Source organism: Lepisosteus platostomus, chromosome 1 (assembly GCF_059453375.1).
Source record: "Lepisosteus platostomus isolate fLepPlt1 chromosome 1, fLepPlt1.hap1, whole genome shotgun sequence".
NCBI classification, from domain to species: domain Eukaryota; kingdom Metazoa; phylum Chordata; class Actinopteri; order Semionotiformes; family Lepisosteidae; genus Lepisosteus; species Lepisosteus platostomus.
In genome coordinates this window covers 41,484,040-41,498,731 of record NC_142611.1, presented here as the reverse complement: position 1 = coordinate 41,498,731, position 14,692 = coordinate 41,484,040, and the positions used below count along the sequence as shown (strand labels likewise).

The window sequence follows — 14,692 nt, the reverse complement described above, 5'->3', positions numbered from 1 at the left end:
ACCTCCTCTGTTCTATGTTTCTTGTTGTAGTTTGGATATGTCAACATTGCTGCGTGCTGCGGCCAGCTTAGAGAGTTTCCGAGTTCAGGTTTACAAAGACCTAGTCGCCATGCTTCTCCGGAATCTGAAGATGAACGGTGGCGTTTCAGCCCTGGCCGAGAAGAGACTGAACAGCGTGTTGAATGGACAGCTGATGGGAATGGAGGGCAAGCTGAAGGAGGAGCATGTGGCCAGAATGGCAGCGCTGGCAGCTGAATGTAACCGGGAGACCCGTGAGGAAATGGAGGCGGAGCACAGGAGGGTAACTGTGGAGAAGGCTCAAGCGGAGCATCTTTTTCAGCAGGCGGATCAACAGGTGCGTGTCCCAAAAGTATTAGACGTGGATAACCTCCCTGTGAAAAAAACACACAAAAAAATCTTAAAACAATGAACTTACTTAAAAGGGGGGGGGAGTAGTGGCTCTGTGGCTAAGGATCTGCGCCTGTGGCTGGAAGGTCGCCGGTTCAAATCCCGCGGCTGGCAGAGGAATCCTACTCCATTGGGCCCCTGAGCAAGGCCCTTAACCCCAGCTGCTCCAAGGGTGCCATATAAATGGCTGACCCTGCACTCTGACCCCAAGCTTCTCTCCCTGTCTGTGTGTCTCATGGAGAGCAAGCTGGGGTATGCAAGAAATTGTATATGGCTAATAAAGTGATCTTATCTTATCTTACTTGAAGACGCTTGAATGTCTCAGGAAAAAAAAGCATAGTAAAATAGGATGGTGGTGGAAATACGTGGCAGTGCTTTCATAGAAATGTTCAAGAAATGTTCTTCAGTAGGTGCATTAAAGAGATTGACCTTACACCTGCATGGATGAAGAAAGCTATTAATTGCCACATTACAGCCCTTGGTATTTCAGGAATTGTAAGGAGTGTGCTGTAAGAAACTTACCAGTGTCCCCCTTCAGTTTATAGTTCATCAAAAAATGCTGCTTAGTTTTTCAGTATGTTCTTAGCAGTGACACCTGTATTGCACAGCACAGATGCTAAAAACAAATTTTGATTGTTTCTCATTATTTATTTATTTGCCATCAAAGAGCACCTCTATCACAGTGGTACAACTTATTTTTCTTTATATTTTTGTTTCATTTTGGTGTTCTCATTGATCTTTGTAACAGAATTCCTGCCTTCTTTGCTCATAAATGTCAGCTTTTGATGATGCATTTGGATTCGTTTCCTGGCTATCATACTCTATGTATTCTGTAAATTATTCAGCAAAGATTTACAGTCTATCATTGCAGAATGTCTGTCAATGTAATTAATGTGCTCTGAGTAACTGTGAATCCCTAGTTTAGCAGGCTAACTGAAGAGCGAGATATAAAACCTCAGTATTGCTTATAATTTTACTCTCAAGAGTTCTTTTAGAATGTATGTGTTGGATCTTTGGGTTTCACTCCTGGCCAAAAAATAGCTTGAGTGCTGACTACAACTGGCTCATTTTGTGATTTTAGTTGCAATTTTCATATCCCATGAATTTTTTATAGCATTTCAGATAAGATTTAATTACCCTCCAGCACCCCAGAAAAGTGTGGAAAAATGTGACTGAGACCTTTTTTGTTCTGTGCATTTCTGCTCAAAAGATAGCTTCTTCTGATATTGTGCATATGTTACAAATAACAATCTAAAATAAGTATCAAGTCAACGTAAAGTTCTGACAACTGACTATGCAAGCCAATTAAAAAAGTAACAATAATTACACCCCACGTACTCGAAGAATTCAAAGTGTGTGACACGTGTTTTTGGTTTCTCCAGCACAGCTTGGTAATATGCAAGTACTAATAAGTAATAATCAGAAGGAAAGCTTAAACCAAATATCCGTACCTGTAATTTATTATTTCATTACAATACATTTTATAAATACAATATACAGATATTTTTCTGTGAGCTACAAGACATGCCTCCTACGGACATGGATAAGTTAAATGCAGAATTCTCCCTATTATTGAAGTCCATTCATACATTTTCTACCTCTTTGGTTGTGGAGGAGCTGGAGTCCATCCCAGCAAGCAAAGGGTACAAGGCAAGATACAGTATACCCTGGTTGGGATGCCAGTCCGTCGCAGACACACAGACACAAACCAGCACACAGTCACACTAGGCCTAATTTTACTCCTACAGTCCAAACGCCACTCAGAGGAAACGTATGTGAACATGTGGAGACCATACAAACTCCACACAAATAGCACCCCCAGGTCCAGAATTGAATCCAGGGCCGAACACTGCAAGGCAGCACATCTAAAAACTGAACCACTGTGCCGGCCCTATTATACCTCTCCTCCGCAATATCCTCCCTGTTGGTTGTGTGTCTGGTTGGTGCTGACTTGAGTTCCTGTCATGTTTAATCCTATCCCCAGGTAAAACCAAGTTATCCATTGATACTAATATTTTGTGATGTATACTGTCTCAAGGACATACCTAGGACATACCTAGACAATGCCCTCAAACTTAAAGAATAGGGTAATTTTACAGGGAAATGCAAACTTTTTCTACCCCGAGCAACTATATAGTTTGCTCTCTTCAATTTTTTTTAATTTAAGGTTTATAGAGTGTTGAACCTTACGTTCCGTCCATGGCTATTTCATTATGTAACTCTTAGCTGGATTCTATAAGTGGACAAACATAACTTGTTGAGCACAGTCGTGGCTAGGCGGGTTTCAGTCAGTCAGTGTCTCCTCAGATTGCCATGCAAAAGTGACCCCCTGGTGTCTGTGAGCTTGCAGTGTTAACTGAGAGTCAAATGAGTCCTCCAATCATTGCTAGGTTACTGTATGTACAGTAGGCACTGTGGGACCTGTAGCTTGAATGAGGGGAAATGGCATGGTCGTACTGTAGCTGTGACTTATCAGGGGTCCAGCTGCAACTCAAGTGAGTTGATTGATTGCTATTGTTTTCATGTTGGAGCGATAATTGACGATCCCAAATTTAAAACAAATATGTCTTAATTGTAGTACAATTCACACAAGTTTGATTAACTCTCATTTTCTCACTGCATAAAGAAAACAGCACAGGCGTACTAAACAACGACAAGGCTCTTGTTGGAACAGTAATCAGGGATCTTGGACCCCTCTCTTTGCCAGCTAAAGATGATTTTAATCAAAATAACTGTAGACAGGAAAGGGTGAATATTTGTTATAATTAAAGATGAACACAGAATCTGTTTCAGTGTTACTTTTAGTTGTACAGTTACAAGTATGCTTGTACAACACAGTTATTGCATAGGTGTTTGAAATGCAAGCTAAAATGCAGTGTTATATCTTTCTTCATAATTAGATATGTTTTAGTCTGGAAGGCGGAATGTTAAAATTCCCTAGGTGTGTAACTCTGGATTATCATTTATCTTTTGTTGAATTATTCTTCAGAAACTACAGTGGGATTGCAAGATATCTTTCAGATGTGTTATATTAGAATGCACTGCTGTGCAAGGCCACTGTGGAGATTTGCAGTGTTATGTGAATATAAATTTCTACCCTTATTATTTTCTTGGCTTCAAATACAGATAGAGTTGAGGAAAGTCATCAACACAGACAAAGGTGAAAAAAGTTTTTTCTTTTAAAATTACTTGTAGTAATCCAGACATACAAGAGCTGTTTAGATCAGAGTCTATCCTTGTTTTCTACTTTGAAATTGCATTAGTTCCAGAAACAGTACATAGTGTAACATTTTAAGGAACTTAAGACTACAAATTCATTTAAATTACTTAGACTCCTAATTGGATAAAACTATGCACGTGGCAGGAAAACAACAGACTAAAGTGGAAAAGACTGGAGCCTCTAAAAATGGACAACTGTGTTCTTTGCATTAGGTGAGTCATTTATATTTGTCTGATTTTCATGACCTGCAAAAACACACTACGGATAATCATACTACAGCATATGCATAATAGCTAATTTTTACTCTATGCATACTGCCAACAAACATTTTCTTGAATGACAGTGATTGCGTTAGTGAGACAAGATGTTATTACCATGTTGATACCACAACTTCAAATGAGATACTGCATGTCACAATAGCTTATAACACTAATTAAAATTTTGTGTTTTTTAATTACATACAGTGTAATAAAATTATTAGTAATTGTGTATAAATAGTCATTAGAAAACAAGTAATTTTATTTGAAACTTTAATTATAAAAGAATATATTAAACATAATGGATTTAAAAACATCATATTTAAAAGTAAACATTACAAATAAAAAGGAGGCCAGATTAAAATAAGTAATGACTTGAATGATTTTATCACACAGTTTAAATTATATTGTAGCTCATTCAAGTCTGCACTATATTTGATCAATATCATTTGTTAATACTGTAATTTGCTGTTGAGGTACAGTATACACTGCTCAAAACCTTTTAATATCATTTTAATGATCGCTTGCAAAACTATGGAAATATTTGCATCTAGGTAAAGGCAAGCTACAAGAATGACACTAATATTATAGTTGATGTACAATATGGATATTTGTGGATATTTTTTCATGGAATTCTTTAACATATGTGTCATATCAGGAAATATAGTTTTTTTGTCCATGTAATAGCACACAGACATTTAAAACTGCATGCTGTGAAGGAGACACTGTGTTCTGTTTTAATAAGACTCTTTAAAAAAAAAACTTAAACTGTTTTAAATGCCACTCACAGAATTCAAACGTTTTGTTGATATTTGACTTACTTTGTCTCCTCATGTTAGACCAAGTAGCCAAAATATATAATAAAGTGTGAGGGGGTGCCTGCAGGACAGCATGACTGAAATCCAGATTAGCATGTTGGTGTGAACCATGACGTAATAATATTCAATATTATATAAATTCAGGAAACAAAATGTCCTTGTCACTAGCTGTTACGAAAAACCAAGTGAGATGCACACAACTATTAGTGGCTGCCCAGTTCAAAGAAGTGTTTCCTCACACTATTGTAAATCACCATTTGGATTGGAGCATATCAGATATTAACTACAGTATGAACACCATATTTTTATTAAAATTCATTAGATGTTTACAATACAATGCATTGCGTGGAATGAGCAGGGTTTAAAAAAAATATTTTCCATTACACCTCAAAGTGGTATTATAAAGACAATAAGCATTGTTGCAGACTGCTCCAAAGCTGTACACCAGGCTTTACAGAATAAAGAGCTTTTGGTTTGTACTTCTTTACACACGGAGGATTATAAAAGGGGTGCAAACCACCCCAGTAAGCCCCATTGCATGGTTACAATGCAACCACGAAGGCCCAAGACATTCCCGAGTTACATCAGAACAGTCACGCTGAAGTAGGCAATGGAAAAGTAATGTCTTCAATGATCATATGCTAAATGATTATAAAAAACAGTAATTATATCAACTACTAAGAAGTAAAAAGGGTAGCTACAGAAAATAAACAAATATATATATATCAAAATAAAATATTTTTGATTTTAAATATAAAAATATACATAGTGGGTTTAAAAAACTTTATATTAAAGCAGATAAAAATGTAAAAGACAAAATGAGCCCAGGTTAAAATAACAGTTCTGAGTCGTGATTTGAATTACTTTTTCACATACAGTAATTGTAGCTGACAGAAGTCTGCACTGCACTGTTAATTGGTTTCTCTTTAAAGGCATCTTTAAATTCCTTTACTTGCTCTGAGCATCCTGTAGAATGTTGGTCTTGTGGTCCAGTGAGTGGTAAAACTACAGTAGTTTTATCTACTCCCCCTGTGGCAGGATTCTCTCATTTGCTAGCTCTAGTACACTTCTTGTGTAACAAATAGTTAAAATATGATAGTAGTCTAATTATTAACTTTTTATTCCCATGGGTGAATAAATAAAGCACAAGACTGTGAGAATTCATGTGAATGTACATAAACTACAGATGCAGCCATTCAAAATGGGTGAGGTATTTCGCGTGTAGTGATTCATAGCCGTTCAGGGACGCCAAATATGTAACGTTGCCATAGCCAAAATGTAATGTAGTGGCTCTCTGAAGGCACCAGTTCTGTAGGGTTTGGGCATTTACTGAGACAATTATTAATTGAAGCAGTAAATCACAAAGTTGATTCTTTTGATGGCTTTAGAATCCAACCATGCGACATAACTCAAACAACGCGCACACACAGGTACTAATACACGAGGATACATTTATTAATACATCGAATATGCATATAAACCTAACAGATCTTATCGAGAGGGTTATCAGAATACAAAAGATATATATTCAATCAGTTACGAAGTGTTACATATATCAAGAGGACATACGTTCAGTATATCATTCATTAAGACCGTTTCATAAATGAACTTGGTTATAACTTCTACATTAGATACTCGAAACAAGTACATAACTCTTAGGAATTAAATTGATATCAACTGGTTGGGATAACAATTGAATTCTTGAGCTGTAATGCATTGAAGTTGAATACTCATCCAATCTTTGGGGATTCAGATCTCCTGCGGGCACAAAGAAACAGTTGCAGGCTGTTGCTGTCCAATCCGCGCTCTCTGGCTTCGGTGCCAGGCTGTGCTGTGCGGCTTGCGACGGTGCGCTGCTGATGCTCACTGACCGGCTAGTTGGTGTTGTTTAACTAGCACAGTTTGTGCACAGGAGAAAAGATGACTGTGGGTCCCAGCAAGTCAGGAAGAGGACCAGTTCGTTTATGATGAAGAGCTAGTTCTGAATAGTGATTCAGCTGTCCACAGTTCCGACCTGTTCACGAGGCCTGCTGCTGGTTACTCTCTGGCAACCTCCACTCTAGACTCTTAGAACAAAGGAAAGTTCTGGCACTCGGACACACTGGCCGTTCCGTGGTTGTCCGGGCTGAGTCTCAGGATGGTCAGGAGGCGCGCTGCGAGGATGTCCTGCCCTTGGGAGCCTTCTGCTCCTGGGCCGTCCTGCCCTGGAATTCTCCTTTGAATTCCCTTTAGAACAGTCCACAGAATCCTCTCCAGAATCCCTTCTGAATCTTGTTGAATCTCTGTGTTGCCTGTTTTTACCTGGAGGAACTTCAGCTCATTGATTGGCTGAAAGTTCCATGGGCATCAGAGTCCCACCTGGGTTACTCGGCCCTACCAGTTCCTGATTGGTTGATCAAGGTGAGATATGAGTCACTTACTCCTGACACTTAGGAATGCAATCCAGATGTCCAACTCGCACTCCCTAGACAGATAGGCGCCAATGGATGACCATTGATCATGATAGCCAGGCTTAGCTAAGTGCATCCCCCTTTGGGAGCTGGTTTCTTATCACAAGAAAACATCTTAAATCAGCCTGCATGAATTCTTTCTCTGTGGCTGCACCACAGAGATGAACAGAGAAATTAGGCCTAATTTGGGAAAGCTCAGAAACACTTAATTCTGCCTTATTAATAAGCCTCACCGCTACACGCGGCATACCCCGATGGGCGTGTCGCGGTATCACGCGGTGTCACGTGGTTAATCGCGCGTCATTTGACGCTCTGCCGGAAACTATCCGGTGTCACCTTGTAAAACCGCCAGGGGGAGCTTAACCTCTCATGTACAGCCTTTGAGCCTTTAATTTTGAACTGTGTATTACAGCATGTTAATCATCAGTAAATAAAATGTTGGTATATTTTATGGAAGCAAGATTGCTCAGTTGGACAAAAGTACACAACCTACCTTTATCAGAAATATTTATGCATCAAAGCCTTTACCGAAGATATTACTAATAGTATTAATAATGGAAGACTTTGGACAAGCTGTATACTCAAAGTATAATTTCTTTAGCACATTTGTACAAGCACTTGGAATATGTCCAAGCCATACTTTGTCAGGCATTTTGTTTTACTTCAACGGGCATAAAAACTTAATAAACTTAACAGGGTGTTTCATAATTTCTAACTACGAAAATGATTTAAAATGCGACACTTATCATTCAACTAGAGCTCAAAATATCACAAGGATCCTCAAGAGCACAGCAAAGAGTGTATTAAAAGACACTTGTATTTATCAACGCTTTCTTTTCCGTATACCAGATTTTATGGAACCACTTCAGAAGGGTGTCAGCCAGTCAGATTCCAGGAATCGGTACTTTAAAGGAAAAATACACACCGGTATTCCATTTCTCCCTAACGATTTTAAGCATCAAAGTATTTAACTAGCATGTGAAATAGCGTGTGAAAAAGTGGTAGTTTTAAGCTTTTCTGCTAATATAATATGGAATCGCGTATCTAAAGAATTTAATAACGGTATGATTATATTCGTGTACTGCGACAGGGCTGTGTAGGGCTGTTTCACCTCCCTGTTCATGCAAGTTGTCTTGTAGCCTACTGGTCTAAGTGCCTGACTAACAACTCGCAGGTTGTGTGTTCGAATCCAGCTGGTGCTGGACTTTTCTTTTAACAAACATTTCTTCGAAAAAATAGAATAGCGATATTATGGACAATCAATTGACTTTTATATTTCAAAATATCGCAACATGATCGATTCTAAGTCATTTTTGATAACAATGAATAGTCACCTTCTTCCCTTCTGACAACGGTCCCTGCTTCTGCTTCCTGCTTCTATTGTGTGTGTGTGTGGAACAGAGTAAATTTTTATAGAGAAATGGAGGCTGGACAGTATGCGTTACAATATAAACATTTATATTGATTTAAATCGTGTTCTGATTTAAATCGCAAACGCGTGTTTAATTATATGTGTTTTTTAATCATAATCAGGCTAATGCAACATAAATTGATACAGTATCTTTGTCTTCTAAGTATCTTAATAAACTTTCAGCATAGCTTTCTACCCGTTAAGATTTATATTTCTTGGGATTTTGGGATCAAACGTGGAAGGATTAGATTGTAATTGTTTTTATTTGTCAAATACGTGATTGTATTTCTGAATGTTATGTGACACCTACAGTAGTTCACTGCTTTAAATACATCGAATTAAGAAAGTTATGTGTAGCACTTTAGATCTTTTTTTCTGAACCAGGGAAAATCTGATCATGTTTCTCTATAACAATAATTAAAAAACTTTATTTTACATATCACCTTTAAAAGTGGTAGTACCTTTTTTAGTACTATATTTTTGTATTATATTCCCTATTAATCAAACTCTAAGAGTATGTATCGGCTTGTCAGTCAGGTCTTTTTTCTCTATTTGAATTGTCGTTTACACCTCGCACGACTTTAAAAGCTAGCAAGACAGGTTTCGATTCACATTAGCTGGCGAGCCTTGTTAACAAAAAAACTTATAATAATGTAACATGCCACTGTTTGTTCATGAACAAAGTTATACCGAGATTTCCTTAGATACGCGATTAAAAAAAAAAAAAATAAATAAAAATGTGAATCCCCGCCGGAACACATTCCATAAGAATCAGCGGTTTTACAGTATATATCGCCTTTAAAGGTGGCTTCTCAAAACGCTTTACAGGATAAAAACAACCAGAACAGCAACAACAACAATATTGTATTTCATTGCACTTTGAAAACCAAGTAATAACTTAACTATACGTGCAAACGTTTCATATGTTGCTGTAGTGAATGCCTGTGTACCCATAAGTATCTTATTTGCCTTGAGTCCTGGCTATCTCTCTCCCCCTCCCCCCCTCTCTCCCTCAATTCAATTCAATTCAAGGTGTTTTATTTGCATGACAGATGGGTACAATTAGTGTTGGGAATGTATATTTTGATATTTACACCCGATGCGGCACCGAGGGAGCGTCTGCATTTATAACTTAGTTTTTAAAATTAGTCAAGCAATATGAACCATCTCCTTTTACTTTTAAGTCCCTTAAATACATTGAGCACAGCTTTTTGACCACTTAAGATTGCTTTTTGATTCCATCCTTACACAAAGCAGAAACTTTCCGATGACTCACAGTACAAGTGGAAAGATTACAGATTTTAATCGTCTTTAATTTTGTTACGTTATACGTTTTAGGAACGTTTCATCTAAACAAACACCACAAAACTATTCTCGATTGTGTTTCTGAATTTTATGTTACACCTGCAGTAGTTCACTGTTTTAAATACATCGAATTAAGAAAGTTATGTGTAGCACTTTAGATCTTTTTTTCTGAACCAGGGAAAATCTGATCATGTTTCTCTATAACAATAATATAGATACGCGATTAAAAAATAAACGTTTCATATGTTGCTGTTGTGAATGCCTGTGGAGTGTATCTTATTAAGCTCTAAATTGCATTTTGAGCGTGGTTTTTGACTTTTTTTAAATTGCATTTTGGGCGCGGACAGCACATACAAGGGTTAATGAACTGCGCCAAGAAATTTAAAATAGTATTCTTTAGGTGTGAGGGTAGGAGTGGACCACAGCAGGCATAATCAGCAAACCAGGAAAACAAAGAACAGGACAGGTGAGATGTGTATCCAGAAAGCGAGTGATCAGAAAAAGGAAATGGTGTTACGCCCAGGTTTTCGACCCAATTCGACCCAAGAAAGCTGTGCTCAATGTATTTAAGGGACTTAAAAGTAAAAGGAGATGCTTCATATTGCTTGACTAATTTTAAAAACTAAGTTATAAATGCAGACGCTCCCTCGGTGCCACGCCGGGTGTAAATATCAAAATATACATTCCCAACACTAATTGTACCCATCTGTCATGCAAATAAAACACCTTGAATTGAATTGAGGGAGAGAGGGGGGGAGGGGGAGAGAGATAGCCAGGACTCAAGGCAAATAAGATACTTATGGGTACACAGGCATTCACTACAACAACATATGAAACGTTTGCACGTATAGTTAAGTTATTACTTGGTTTTCAAAGTGCAATGAAATACAATATTGTTGTTGTTGCTGTTCTGGTTGTTTTTATCCTGTAAAGCGTTTTGAGAAGCCACCTTTAAAGGCGATATATACTGTAAAACCGCTGATTCTTATGGAATGTGTTCCGGCGGGGATTCACATTTTTATTTATTTATTTTTTAATCGCGTATCTAAGGAAATCTCGGTATAACTTTGTTCATGAACAAACAGTGGCATGTTACATTATTATTAGTTTTTTTGTTAACAAGGCTCGCCAGCTAATGTGAATCGAAACCTGTCTTGCTAGCTTTTAAAGTCGTGCGAGGTGTAAACGACAATTCAAATAGAGAAAAAAGACCTGACTGACAAGCCGATACATACTCTTAGAGTTTGATTAATAGGGAATATAATACAAAAATATAGTACTAAAAAAGGTACTACCACTTTTAAAGGTGATATGTAAAATAAAGTTTTTTATTATTGTTATAGAGATACATGATCAGATTTTCCCTGGTTCAGAAAAAAAGATCTAAAGTGCTACACATAACTTTCTTAATTCGATGTATTTAAAGCAGTGAACTACTGTAGGTGTCACATAACATTCAGAAATACAATCACGTATTTGACAAATAAAAACGATTACAATCTAATCCTTCCACGTTTGATCCCAAAATCCCAAGAAATATAAATCTTAACGGGTAGAAAGCTATGCTGAAAGTTTATTAAGAAACTTAGAAGACAAAGATACTGTATCAATTTATGTTGCATTAGCCTGATTATGATTAAAAAACACATATAATTAAACACGCATTTGCGATTTAAATCAGAACACGATTTAAATCAATATAAATGTTTATATTGTAACGCATACTGTCCAGTCTCCATTTCTCTATAAAAATTTTCTCTGTTGCACACACACACACAATAGAAGCAGGAAGCAGAAGCAGGGACCGTTGTCAGAAGGGAAGAAGGTGACTATTCATTGTTATCAAAAATGACTTAGAATCGATCATGTTGCGATATTTTGAAATATAAAAGTCAATTGATTGTCCATAATATCGCTATTCTATTTTTTCGAAGAAATGTTTGTTAAAAGAAAAGTCCAGCACCAGCTGGATTCGATCACACAACCTGCGAGTTGTTAGTCAGGCACGTAGACCAGTAGGATACAAGACAACTTGCATGAACAGGGAGGCGAAACAGCCCTACACAGCCCTGTCGCAGTACACGAATATAATCATACCGTTATTAAAATCTTTAGATACGCGATTCCATATTATATTCCCTATTAATCAAATTCTAAAAGTATGCTTGTTGACTCCGGTATCACGTTAGTTAAAGACTTCGAAGCTTAAAATGTTTAGGGAGAAATGGAATACTGGTGTGTATTTTTTTCTTTAAAGTACCAAGACCAGCTATATACTGTATGTTTATGTTCCAAAATTAATATCGTTTATGGCCTTCACACGCGTTACAGTATGCTCCTATTCTTTTTATGCTCAGCTACTAAGATTTCCCTTCAGTGGTAAAATTCAATATCTACAATGGGCACAGTAAAGACGTTTACTGTACAGTAAGTCTTTCTATGACAGACCAATGGACCACGAGTGCCCCTGTCGGTCAACCAATCACGTACCGCGGTACCCCGCGTCATCTTGCGTCATGATACGCGACACCGCAGCCTGCGGTACGTGTCTGTACCGCTCACTTTGAATGGCTGCATCTGTATGGAGCTTTTGTTTTTGCAATATGGTTGTGAGCTCTGCTTTTCACTGTAACAAACAGAAAAGACATATTACGATAAAAGCTTTTACAGTAATTGTTCAATAGATCCCAATTTGTCCCTATATTTCATACAGTTTTAACATTTTATCAAAGAAATATTGTCTTTCCACATACTGTACACATGATCGGTGCATCTCTCTGATTGGACATGTGCGGGACAGTGCAAAACATTCTTACTTCATGTATGTAGTAACACAAGCTAAATTAATTAAGGCAAGCAGAGAGACAAGAGCAGAGCAGGACTAATCTGATTACTTTAATAAGTAATCTGGAGCTGATGAGATAATTATGCTTAAAGTGGGGGCAGGTGGAACAGATAGTCCCCCTAAACGAGTTCTCATGGCACCAGGAGGTATTTCACTCTGCGTGTAAATGTGGGTGGTTGCCATAGAGACTGAGGACTGCGAGCTCTTTCTCTCCCAGGCATAAAGATATGAATAAAAAAAGTCTGAACAAAAACGTACAAAAAATTACGGAGAAACACCAAAAAACAATATATTATAAATCAAAAACATTTTGTCTTTTAGTAGCTAAGTTTCTGAAGAAAACTAAACTGTCAACCTTTTTTAATAAGAGGTATTGCAATATTTGTCCATCTTGTCTACTGATAAAAAAACAACAACAGTTGATTTACATAAATACACCTCATAAAATTTAACAGCTTTGTGACAACTGAAGGCAGCTTTTTGGAGCAGGGGCAGGAAAATGAGTGCAAGTGCTCTCTACTCAAACTGCTGGGTTATTCTACAATTGCAGCATATTCTGTAACATGAAAAAATGTAGCTGTGCTACTTGCTGTTGTCATGAATGAAAATTAGTTGTCAACTCTGTCACAGACATACTGTACAGCACATGATTGAGAAATGTGTTTGGGTCACCAAAACGATTCATGGATATACAGCACTTCATAAGTCCCTTGACAAGTTTTTATTTCAGGTTTGTTTTATCTAAAGGAGAACTTTGATTAAACATTTATTAAATATAAAATCACAAAACAAATTGTGGTACTACCTTTTTCTCACATACAGTAAGTCACATAGAAAATGAAATGATTCATCAGTATGGGTAAATTGGATAATATTCCTCTTTTTAGTGTAATACAAACAAAATAGTTGTAATAAAAATACTATTTATTTTAGACAAATTGTTACCTTATAGTTGACATGAGGGTATTATGGCTGATTTGAGAGCATAGCAGCTATTACCATTGTTGACAACATTAAGAAATGAATTTACGTTAATTAAAATTAGTTAATACCATTGACTGGCGCCAAACATTTTTGAGGAAAATTCTCACACAAAACATAAATTTGGTATACTGGACCAGACTGTAATTTGTTTTGTTGCTCATTATAGAAAGCTGCATCTATAGGTCCTCTGAGCTAGCCGATGGTTTCTACTTGTTTACTTCTTAAAGCAGTAACAGGATTTAACTATCTACCGAGGGACAGATACAATGTTCGGTAACATGAGCAATCTCGCTGAAGCCTCTGAAGACATGCACGTTGAGGATTTCCTCAGGTCGTTTTTCTCCTACCCAGCCTCAGCAGGCTTGCACGTCATCTAAGAACCCCAGGCCACCGTCAATTAATCAATATCTGTGATCTTTAGGCTGTAAAACCTGTCTTTTCTCTGAACAGAAGCTTTTATAGCATGAGTCACTCTGGAGCCCCTGCACTGATTCTTGTCATCTGTGTTTTCAGTTCAGTAAGTCTGTGTGGGCACGGCCATTTTTCAGAACTGTGTAATATCTTTTTTTTTTTGCTAAACTGTACTGCTACTTAAAATAGCTTTCTTTTTATGCAAGTTTAAAATTGCAACCACATTTCCATATACTTCTTCTTTTGGTCTACTACTATATGCTACTGTTAAATGTGTATATAAATATTGTTAGAAATTTAAGTGACTACTGCAGCTTGCACTCAAATATATAAACGTTTAATTATAAAACACCCCACTAGTTAGGTTGTTGAGTGTGCTGTTATGGCTTCTTGCCACGACATTAATTCAGATTGAAAGAAAAAGGATTAGTTTAAAAGATCTTCAAATCTTATTTACCAGATCTTACTGACAAAATAGATTTACAATACTTACGAGTTTCTAAGCCCAAGCTTTTACAGTACCGATTTAAAAATAGCGTAGTGTGAGGTTACATACTGTAGAAGACTCTGGGACACTGATAGA

At 37.2% G+C, this 14,692-nt stretch overlaps 1 protein-coding gene across 2 annotated transcripts in view; it reads left to right on the top strand.

Moving 5' to 3' along the window:
• The window catches only part of evc2 (EvC ciliary complex subunit 2), a 122,157-nt gene that overhangs the window by 36,577 nt on the left and 70,888 nt on the right, over positions 1 to 14,692 (top strand). The window contains exon 10 of one of the 2 annotated variants that reach the window (XM_088628807.1): positions 31 to 359. In XM_088628807.1, the coding sequence (XP_088484933.1) occupies positions 31 to 359 (329 nt within the window). The remainder of the gene's footprint in view (positions 1 to 30; positions 360 to 14,692) is intronic. The other variant, XM_088628800.1, reaches the window with a different exon arrangement.